Here is an 11,850-nt window from a genome sequence, read left to right on the forward strand (position 1 = left end):
TGAAGACAGAGCATAACGCATACCCTACCTACCACCACTAAGTTGTTCCTTTTTCCCATAAATTAAAATAAAAAACGGAAAGTCTCCTCTAAATGATAGATGGTCATGAGTAGACACATAAGAAGAAAAGAGATATCCTCTAACTTGTAGGCCATTATATTAGCTTCAGCTAGTTATTTTAAGTATATCATGGAAATTCACCTAATGTGTTTCTCTTTCTTCTATAATACAATATCCAATTACGTCGAGCTTAAGAAAAATTGAGCGACTAACTAGTAGGTGTACGACACATTTCAACGAAAGAAAATTCGAAGCTTTGTAACTCTATAACTCTTCAACTGAAAGGTTGGAAGAATACCATCTTGTCCAGAAAAGATAATTAAGGAAATTGAAGAAGCTGAGGGATGCAAGAAGCCAATAGAAAAGGTCCAACCTATCCTTGTTAAGGTCATTGTCAACGAGCCAGCCGCTACCAGAACTTGAGGTAATTTTGTTCACGAGAGAAACCATGAGTGAGCTCAAGTAGAATCCAAATGAATATGAACAATAAGTCATAGCAGTTAAAAAAGCTTGCATCCCTTCCAATGATTGTTTGTAAAAGAACTCTATGAGCCCAACAGCAGTAAACATTTCTGAGAGGCCAAAGATTAGAAACTGAGGAGCAATCCAAAAGATTGACAACTTCTCATTTGAATGTAAAGCCAAGTTTCTCCTTTTATTCTCTACCAAGGCTGCTGAAACCATTGAAAAGGTAGCAATGAAGAGTCCAATGCCAATCCTCTGCAAAGGGGAGATCCCAGAATCCTTACCAGTGAATCTTCGCGCAATTGGTACAAAAGCTGTTTCATATATAGGGACAAAAAAGATAAGCAAGATGTAAGGGATGGACTGCAGTGAAGCTGGTGGTATTTTCAACTCTTTTGTGATGTGGGTATCCATGGAACTTCCTTGTTGTACTGAAAATGTTTGGAGCTGAGCTAAAATGGTATTGAAAATGATGGTGCAGCCAAAAATTGGAATAACTGATATAATTATCTTGACTTGCTCCACTTGTGCCATTGTGGATAATCTCCATGGACTTTCCTTGGCCTGAGTTCCTTCTTGGATTTTGATGCATGCCTTGTCAAGGAATCTACAATATATATATATATTTAAGAAAAAAAAAAATCTTTGATATTAAATATTGTGCAATCAATGGTAACAAGAGAATTTCTGTAAGAAATACTTTTTAAATTTGTAAACATTATATTTTCCTCGCCTTTGGTTATAACAGGGCAAAAAAGACTGTGTCTTAACCCCCTCACAATGAATTTGATATCCCACGCACCTGAACCTTTTTGAATGGAGGAAGCTGTTGATCTTAGTTGATGTTGCTGAAACATGGTTTGGCCTACTGTTTTGGCTTCCATGAAGCTTCTCTGTATTTGAAGGGCATATTTGCTTTCTCTTAGTTATTGCAGCTACAAAAACCTGACGAGTACAAAACCAAAAATAAGATTATTTATGTATCATTTAACATGTCTTTAAATTACGAGTGAAGGTTTAAAGATATTTAAGTATTTATGCACAGAGAGAAAATAAGTTCCTAGGATTGAACTTCATTTATGCATAGAGAGGTAATATTTAAGTATTGATAATGATAACTTGTATTTAAATAATTGACAAAAGTTTGTACTTTGTACTCTTTCCTATTTCCCACCCTAAAAATTTTCTTATTTCCCCTTACCCATTGAACCAAAATTTCATTAAATACAAACAGATAAGATAGTTATATTGCTAAAGATATTTGTTTGTGAAATTTTGTGACAAAAGAAGAAAGGTTTCAAAGCATCCAAGGTTGTGAATTCTGAACAAGGCAAATCTAAATGATATAGTTACCTGAGCAACAGGGATGAAAATACTTCCCCTGGGTGGCTTGTTCCTATATCTAAATGCTCCTGATATCAAGCTTATCAAACCTACTGCCATGGCTGCCGCTGAAACTCCAAACCCGACATCCATTCCGGAGTTAGTTTGGACCCAAACGAGAAGTGTTAGTGCACCAAGCTCACCCATGCAGAAGGCAAAATAGGCAATGTTGAAAAAAGTAGAAAGCTTCCTATTTTGTGAAGGTTCATCCTTCCAGAACTGATCAGCTCCTAGGGAAATTATGTTGGGTTTTAGACATCCACTTCCCAAAGCCACCAAGTATAGAGCAAGAAAGAATATGAATGCCTTGTAGCCATTTGCTGCCACACAAGGGTTGCCATCTAACATTCTGCAAGTAGGTGGTCTTAACTGTGGAAGATGTGCTTGAACTGAGAGTAGTATAAAACCCTGTCACAAAATCCAAAATCTCATAGATATATAATATAAAAATATCAAAGATTCATCACTTAACAGCTTAAGCTGTTAGGTTGAAATGTTTGTTTATCATGGTATTAGAGCCAAGATTATTACTGGATCACAGATACGATCCTCATTGCCGGCCCAAAGGACTCTTGTTTAAAAAAGTTTGTTAGAGAGATATAATATAAAACCATAAAAGCCTCATCACTTATAAGCTTAAGCTTTTAGGTGAAATGGTTGGTTGTGATAATTCTACCCTATTCTTTGTTTTCTTTGATTACATATATTTGTGTTTTCTATAGGAATCTTCAATTTTCTCATAGGAGATGCATAACTGTGGGTTGTAGAATAGAAACCTTCATAAGAATTGCATACATCTTTTTAAACTCATAGTAGATTATGTTAAATCAAAGATTGGCATACATTATTTAATTTAAAACTGATAAAGATATTAGGAAGCAGGCAAGAATCAAGAATATGCTAGTTGCAGGTAATCAATGAACAAATTTTAAAGTATAAGAAAAGGGACATGTTAAAGAACGGACATACACAGAGCTCCACAAAGCCAAATATCAACATGGTCAAGAAGCTCCCAAGATAAGAATCTGATAAGAACCCACCAAGGAGAGAGAGAAGAAAGATTGTCCCTATAAAGTTTGTCACTATGTTTGCAGATTTAGACAGTGGAAAGTGCATATCATTGAACACATATGTTATGAGATTATTCCCAACAGCAGCAATTGCCATCATCTCAAATGCTTGGAGACCTGTGTCACCAATCAACAACCAAACAATTGTCTATCATCATCGGTATTATTATTATTATAGTTGTTTTGTCTCATCATTTTCCTCCAAACCTTATGAGCTATGGCAAAGATAGAAAAAAAGATATGAAAGCATGAAAGTTTACATCTGCGGATTCACTTTCACATTCAAATAGACATGTAATTCCAAACCAGAAGGTCTATTTATAATTATAATCATTTTAAAGAGAAGATACCAGTACCAACCAAAACCAGAAAGCTGCATTTGGCTATTTGTAATTGAGCAAACTACGTAACTAAAATGACAGGAGTTGAAAGAAAGAAAATTGATTTCAAGAAAATAAATATATCCAACACAAACTGGGAAAATAAGTGTGACAAAGAGAGACCAAGGACAAAAACAGCAGCACTCATTCCACCATGCTTGTCACGTTTGCAGGGTCTGCCTCTCCAATCAACATATGTGTCCTCCATGATAACCTCACATGAAGACACCCTTTTGTCCACATCCATCATTCCCACTTTGCCTATTATCTTCCCTAAAAGACACAAACTACTTGGACTTCAACCTCTCTTCTCAAAGAGTTGCTTTGAGATTTTGTGACAGGAAAATGAGCGGGTTAGGCCAGTATTTATAAGGCAGTCAGCCATTCTTACAGGGTTTTTTTATATTAGCCTCATCAAGTTGACTAATCAGTTGTGGCATGGCCCATTGAGCTACAAACTATACAAAAAAAAACGTCAGCCACCCCACACACTTGATATCCATTGCTACTACTACTACTACAAGTGTAATGTCTGTTCCCACCCACTATATAGGGGTGGTTCCGGATACTATGGACCTTGCTTTTCTATCCAAGCACTATCCCTTAAGAAATCATGATCATTTTAGTTGGTATCTCAGCTCTCAAAGTGGGTTATCCCTTTCACAGAATCGAGCAAATTTATCTACTATTCTCTTTTTTACTTCTCAATACACTCTAAATAGTGCAAAATAAGTAAACTATGTTTGTCCTTTTGAATTTCCCTTGATGCTAATGTTGGATATATTAATAATATAGTACAATTATATGCACATATACAAGTCTAATAGATGAAAGATGATCGTTTGGATATGGACCGGAGTCCAATAGCTTACATTATTTCTAGAGTTTTCCTTAGGCTGGAGATAATATTGTTGAACATTTCAAATCTAATATCTTTTAGTGTAATACTTCAAGCATCTCTAAATCCTTCTTTCTCAAACCTATAACTTCAACTTCCAATACCAACCAAAATCAGTGCTAGTAGAACACATAAAGCTATTAAACATTAATGCAATCATGAACATGGCCACAATATCAAGTACTATTCTTAAGATATTTTATAGTCAATTCAAACTCAAATACTATTTTGACAATCTTCTTAAAACTTGACACCAAAAGTGGGGATGCTTTTTCGGGGGGGGGGGGTTGTCGTTCATATATATATATATATATATATATATAGACACACACACGAGTAAATTTCCACGTTGGTTAAGAATATATTGAGCGAACACTATATATATGGAATGATTTATACACCTAATATTTTAAGATTTTGGGTTGATTTTAGTGTCTAATATATATATGGTTAAGAATGGATTTAGTGAATATCATACATATAAAAGGACTCATACACTCAATGCCTTAAAGGTTTTAAATTGAGTTGTGATGTCTAACATATATATATGTATATATATATATATATATATATATATATATATATATATATATATATATATATATCTGAGCCTGATGGGGAAGTAGGAATATATGAATAGATCTATAAGCTCAGATAAATAACAGATAATTTAGATCTATCCATATATTCCTACTTCCCCATCAAGATCTGATACCAGTGGGTTCCGGAAGTGAAGGAGGGAAAATGAAGTAAATTAGAGCAGAAATGGAAAGCAGGAAAGTAGACGGACTACTACATGAATTAAATGACAGGAATTAAAATGCAAAAATTAAAGACATAAAATAAATTTAAGGTGAACACTGAGGTAATTCCACTAGCGTGAGAGGATGAGAAAAGAAAAATTGATTTTACATGAGCAGATATAGAAACAGATTTTATTCAAACATAAAGAAACTTAAAGATTACAGTTACAGATTGAAGAGAAAACTCAGAAGTACCTCGCAGTCTCTCTCTCTAGACTATCTCCCTAAAACTCGGTAAATGAAAGGATGTCTTCAACATACTGAAGCAATCCTTTAAATAGATCGAAAAAACACTATTGCTACAGTACAAGTTACATGACCAGTACTTTTTCAACAGTGCAGGTTTAGTGAACAGTATGCTTCATATAACAATCCTTTAATGAAGATATAACATCGAGCTCCAGCAATCCTGCAGCTTCATTCAGTGCAATTGACCTCTCTGCTGGCCGGTGGTAATTGTTGTATGCCATCCTCTCTAGGATATCATATGCTTCAGTGTAAGTCTTGTCCAAGAGAGCTCCTCCAGATGATGCATCTACTATATCTCTAGTTTTTTCACTCAACCTATAGTAGAAAGTTTCCATCTGGATCCATTCAGGTATGCCATGATTGGGGCATCTCCATAGCAATTCCTTGAATCTGTCCCAGCTTTCATATAGTGATTCTCCATCAAATTGCTAGAACATTGCTATATCATTCCTCAATTGAGCTGCCTTGGTGGGAGGAAAGAATTTGATCAAAAACTTTTCAGCAAGGTCCTCCCATCTTCTGATTGAATTAGGTGGTAGAGTGTTAAGCCATGTCTTAGCTCCATTGGAGAGAGAATAAGGAAACAACTTCAGTCTCAGCGCATCAGATGTAACTCCTTGCATCTTAAAGCTGTCTGCCACGTCCATGAAGTTTTTCAAGTGTAGATGTGGGTCTTCACTTGGCAACCCATTGAACTGGCCAATAGTTTGCAACATGTCAAACATCATTGGTCTAAACTCAAAATTGTTTGCTGCAACATCAGGCTGCACAATGGCAGAATGAAGATTGTTAAGTGATAACATTCCATGTGCCCTGATTGAGATTTCGTCTTGGTTTAGACCTCGTCCATCAACACCAAATCCTGTTATTCTTTCTGACATGTCAGGTAATGCTGTAGCAATGCTCTGTCACTACTTCCTCTTCCTAACTTGAAGTGTTCTTTTAATTGTTGGATCAAAGTATACTTCTGTTTAGAGAGGGAGACTGTTCATGTACTACCTGCAAAACCTGAAAATAGAAAGAAAAGGGATCAAGTATCACTTCACAAAGAAACTAACTTTATAAGTTTTTCCCAGCAACGACGCCAAAAACTTGTTGTGCAATTGTATACCCCCTTTATCAATCACACATTACGCAAGTGCACGTGTCAACAAGTAATAAAGTGGATGTGTGAGTCCAGATATCATTCTCACGAACAAAAACTATAAAGTTGGGATCAATGTGAAGCAATCAAGGTAACAAAGATAATTTGGAAGAGGTTAATGACTAATTAAACAATAAAACTAATAATTAACTAAAATAATGCAATAATAAAATAGGTTTTCCAAGTATTAAAGATAGATTGAGATCAATTTCCCCATTATTGCAACTTCACTAGAATGCAGTAACCATGCTACAACAATTATCCATTCAGTAACCAGAACACTAATGCATGCAAGGGCTCTCACCAACTCTACATGTATACTAAGTCCTACATCTCTATGGCCAACATAGTTATGAATCATTAAGTGCAAGTTCCATTTGATTTTGTGGTGTGAATGATCTCTCTGCCCACAATTAACTAATTAAATTAGTTAAACCACAATGCTTAATACCTTTTTGAGTTCACCTATATCTCTATAGCCCAAACCCTAAGTATCTTGCAGCTCTCTCTCGATAAGTCAACAAGAATAAAGACAAAGTAAGCACTTTATTAAACAACTAAAAGGACAATCATATAGCAAAGTTTAGGCAAACTAATTACATTACAATAAGGGTCCTCTATCACCCAATCATAACAATTTAGCCCATACTTGGGTGGGAAGAAACAACAAAGAAAGAATAAGATTCCATTAAACTAAAGTAAAGAAAACAGGGACGTTGCTGTAGCACTGCTCCCGCAGCTACCGTAGGCTCCACCACTATCAATCTTGCTTCAGCCGCTGGAATAGTGCAGGGACCCACCGGATTTGATGATCTCTCTACTAAACCCTAGCCTCACCGTTTGATTCCTTAGATCTCTCTCAACGAACCCTCAAATTCTCTCTATGTGTTTCCCCCACTTTCTCTCTCTAGGATCTGATTGAATGTCTAAAGCATGTGTAGCGTTCCTAGCCTCCCTTCTGTGTGTAGGGTTCGTTCCTTTATATACTTGATATTCTGGGCCTCAAACAGCTCTTCAGGTCCATGTAAATCTTCATTCAAATCTGTCGTCTGAGGGGATAAGGATGACACTCTGTTTTGCTGTAATGCTGACAAAGCATTCTTTCCTTATTTGCTGCAGCTATGATTGAAGATACAGCTGTGTTTTGTTGTAGCACTTGATTGAAGATTCTTTCCTTATTTGCTGCAGCTATGATTGAAGATACAGTTGTGTTTTGCTACAACGCTGATTGGAGATTCTTTCCTTATTTGCTGCAGCGCTGATCAGGGACAGCGCATAATGCTGCAGCATATCTCATCAGATTCTTTCCATTTCGTGTTTCAGGTCTGAATTTGGAAATGTAATCGCTGATTTAATGAAGCTTTAATGGTGATCCTTTGAATGTTTTAAAGCGCGTAGCCAGCTCAAGACTCTGATTACACGTTCAGAAACTTCTTCTAGCTAATTGGGCTTGGATCCATAGCTTGCTGGTGATGATGCATTGCTGACCTCATATGCACTGCTACAACACCGCTTTCTGATGCTACAGCATTGACCTGCAGTAAAATAACAAATGCATTTAAATGTTTCCAATACCTCAATTTATATCCAAATACACATAATTAACATAATTCTCAATTAAATCATGAAATCATAAAATTCATGCATTAATCATATAAAATCAAGAGAATTATATGTAATCTTAGCACCAAAACATCACAATTAAGCCCAAAAATAACTCTTTTGGAGAGTTATCAGTTTGTCCAAATGATAAGTAATTATACCTTCATCTATAATAGTTAGAGGAAAGAGAGATTTGATGAACGAAGTTCCAAGAATAACTCCATTTTTGAGATTTTTAACAAGGAGAAACAGTGTTTCAACTTTTAAATTATCATTTTCAATGATTGCTTTAGGAAGTTTGTAATTAACTTGAAGTTTTGAACCACTAGCAGTGCTAAGCCGTTCAGAAGTCTTTTCAAAATATTTAGTAGGAATTAGACCTTCTTGAATGCAGTTTGAATCTGCCCCTGTGTCAAACAGAGCTTCAATTTCAAGGTCAAAGTTACCTACATTGAGTTTGATTGGGATGTAGAACTTTTGAATTGTTAATTGATTAATTAATCCTAAAAATTCTTCATCCTTTAGATTTTTATCCTCATCTGGTTTAGACAGAGTATTTTCCATACTCGTTCCTATAGATTCTTCATTTTGTAATTGAAGAAGGATGTTCTGATGAGTTTGTTGTTGTTCTTTGATTTGTTTAACTTTAGTTTTGAGAATATTGATCTCATACTGAAGATCTTGGACAGTTATAGGTTTGACAGTAATACTCTTTTCTAGTTTTTTAAGATTAAATTTATTGGGAACCAACAGTTCTTTAGATTTAGAAGAACTGATTTTCAAGGATGATTTTAATTTTACTAAGTAAGCTCTCTTTTCTTGGGGATCACTGATTGAATCTATGACTTCGAACAACAGATCTTGTTCTTTAGTCAAGACATTAATTTCTTGCGAGGATTGTGAATCATCACTAGAAGATAAATCATCTTCATGGATTTGATTTAAGTCTTCAGAAGATTCTTTTACTACTTATATATATATATATATATATATATATATATATATATATATATATATATATATATATATATATATATATATATATGAGGTAGGATCCTTTGACACCGGTGTAAAATTTGAAATTTGACACCTAATCTGAGAGCCTTTAGATCAAAAAAGATCAACGACTCTGATTTGTAAGCATGTGACACCATTGATCTTTTTTGATCTATCGGATATCATAAGAGGTGTCAAATTTAAAATTTGACACTGGTGTCAAAGGATCCTACCTCTATATATAATATATATATATATATATATATATATATATATATATATATATCTGGGTCAGAATCATTTTACACCAGTGTAAGTTACACTCTCAATCTTATTCGTTACTTTCATTTATATCTAATGGCTCAATTTTTTTAGTAATGTGAGCCATTGGATATAAGTGGATCAATGGTCAAGATTGAATGTAAGACTTCTAACTCTTACACCGGTGTAAGAATATCCTGCCCATATATATATATATATATATATATATATATATATATATATATATATATAGGGGCAGGATCATTTTACACTAGTGTAAGTTACACTCTCAATATTATCTGTTGATTCCATTTATATCTAACGGCTCAAATTTTTTAGTAATGTGAGCCATTGGATACAAGTGGATCAATGGTTAAGATTGAGTGTAAGACTTCTAACTCTTGCACCGGTGTAAGAATATCTTGCCCCATATGTATATATATATATATATATATATATATAGGGGAAGATTATATTTACAAACTTTTTGTTTACAAACTACATTCAGTATGACCGGTCATACTCAGTGTAATTTGTAAAAAAAGTTTGTAAACGGATCCTTCCCCATATATATATATATAGCGAGTGAATTTCCTCGTTGGTTAAGAATGGATTGAGTGAACACTATATAAGTGAAAAGACCCATACACTTAATGCCTTAAGGTTTTGCGTTGAGTTATGGTGTCTAAGCTCACTTAATATCATTGTTCACTTAGCCCATTGATGGTGGTCTCTCCTTGCCATGAGCTCCTCCAATCGACCCAATAAGTGGTATGAGAGCCAATGGAGGATTGGTCTGTGGTGATATAAGTATTTGAAGATGTGGAAGACAAGGTTTTGATGAGTGTAATCAAGCCTTGATGGAAGAGTCAATATCTTGATTAGAAGCAAAGCATTGATGGACCCCATGAATATTTGAAGAAATTTCTCCTTGGGGGAGCGAATATGGCTGATTTCTCATCATGGACAACCCAAAAATTAGCATTTACTTAACTGTTTCAACCTCTATACTATAACTGATATGATAATAAATCTGAAAACATGCACATAATGAAATAGGATACTTATGGGGCTTTTTTTTTTCTTACAACTGTTTTGTAGAATAAAAATAAAAATGTTTTGTAGAATACTTATGGGAACAAGTGTTTTCTATGTTTTTTAGAATAAAAATGTAAAATAAAAATAAAAGCATGCATAATATACTCGGAATAACAAAACAAAATAAAAATGATATAGGGCCTTTTTTTCTTACAACTGTTTTGTAGAATACTTATGGGAACAAGTGTTTTCTATGTTTTTTGTTTTGTTTTGAAAGTTAAAAAAAATTCAGACATATTTTCTAAATTTGATTCTAAAAACAAAAAAGCAGTTCCAGTTTTTTTTTTCTTTTTTTACAAAACAGACTTTACCAAACAGATTTTTTTTTTGTTTTTTTATTCTGGAAATTAAAAAATTGTTTTTTAAAAACAGTTATCAAATAGAGCCATAATTATTGAAGGTTTACTTCACCTAATGTAAACTATTCTCGTTTTATTTAACAGAAAAATATTTTTCTACAGTGAACTGCAGATAAATTATTTGCATTAAAAATTATAGTTATAAAACTATTATAACCCTGAAATAAATTAAAATTACAAAAATACCTTAATCTTCGTCTCAAAACGACATCGTTTTAGGCTTAATGCATATATTTACTGCAGAAAAAATGAACCATTTATTTAAATTCAAAGTGGGTAGAGAGAATAAATATCCTACCATGCTACTTACATTTTTTTTCTTCATATAATTAAAAATGAAAATCTGTTTTTGAGTTTAAATTTAAGGTAATATTTTTTTTATAAATTAATGTACTATTAATGTAAAAAAAGAAATTACATTATTAACTAATTTTATGTTGACACCTCATTTAATGAGTTTGATTATATCAATTATTATATAACTTATTGGATTGTTGTGGATTTGGAGATTGGTTTGTATCCCTCAATGGGCAAGGTATATCTTTATGTAGGTGTTCAAAGTAGAAGTGACATAGATCAAGACTCCATGAGAGACATCGTAGGTGCAATCTCAAGCGAAGCTAAGAATGGGGGAATGTGTATGGGCATGGTGGCTCTAGATTTTGGAAGTGTAATAACACATGAAAATGATATTTATTTATTTTTGGTAAACGTGAAAAATGATATTTTGTTTATGCCTCTTCAATGGAAAAAGAGAGAATTTTATATGTGGGAATCATTTTTTTTTTATAACATGGAATCATATTTTTTAATGCTAGAAAGGAGCTGACTGTTTTTGCCCACTCCTCAAATCATGGGTTGTGAGAACCAGCCTGGTTAGGGGTGTCAATATAGGTCATGACACGCTCGACTCACGAAAAGTCGTGTTCAAGTTGACAAGCAAAAAAAATCATGTCGTATTTGTGTTGGAAAAAATGACACGTAAAAAATTTGTATCATGTTCATGTTAATGTATTCGTGTTCGTGTAGACCCATATATTTTTTTAATTATTTTATTTTATTTTATTTTTATATTTTTTTAA

General features: G+C 33.8%; 1 protein-coding gene across 1 annotated transcript; it reads right to left on the reverse strand.

Annotated features, from left to right (window-relative positions):
• Window positions 1-324: 324 nt before the first annotated feature.
• LOC133295227 (protein NRT1/ PTR FAMILY 4.4-like) lies at window positions 325-3,605 on the reverse strand. The gene is made up of 5 exons (XM_061494031.1): window positions 3,482-3,605; window positions 2,878-3,095; window positions 1,879-2,316; window positions 1,328-1,470; window positions 325-1,132 (listed from the first exon to the last, which is right to left on the reverse strand). The coding sequence occupies exons 1-5, from the start codon at window positions 3,603-3,605 to the stop codon at window positions 325-327; spliced, it is 1,731 nt and encodes a 576-aa protein (XP_061350015.1).
• Window positions 3,606-11,850: the final 8,245 nt, after the last annotated feature.

The sequence above is a fragment of the Gastrolobium bilobum genome, unplaced genomic scaffold (assembly GCF_033153095.1).
Source record: "Gastrolobium bilobum isolate Gb01-03AN ecotype WA unplaced genomic scaffold, APGP_CSIRO_Gbil_v1 utg38482, whole genome shotgun sequence".
Lineage (NCBI taxonomy): Eukaryota > Viridiplantae > Streptophyta > Magnoliopsida > Fabales > Fabaceae > Gastrolobium > Gastrolobium bilobum.

Excerpts from the sequence above, each read along its gene's own strand:
- LOC133295227 (XM_061494031.1), bottom strand. The coding sequence starts at position 3,605 with ATGGATGTGGACAAAAGGGTGTCTTCATGTGAGGTTATCATGGAGGAC. Across the intron at positions 3,096-3,481 it reads TGCTGCTGTTTTTGTCCTTG|GTCTCCAAGCATTTGAGATG; the intron begins GTCTCTCTTTGT and ends TTGGTGACACAG. Across the intron at positions 1,133-1,327 it reads CTCCATTCAAAAAGGTTCAG|ATTCCTTGACAAGGCATGCA; the intron begins GTGCGTGGGATA and ends TATATATTGTAG.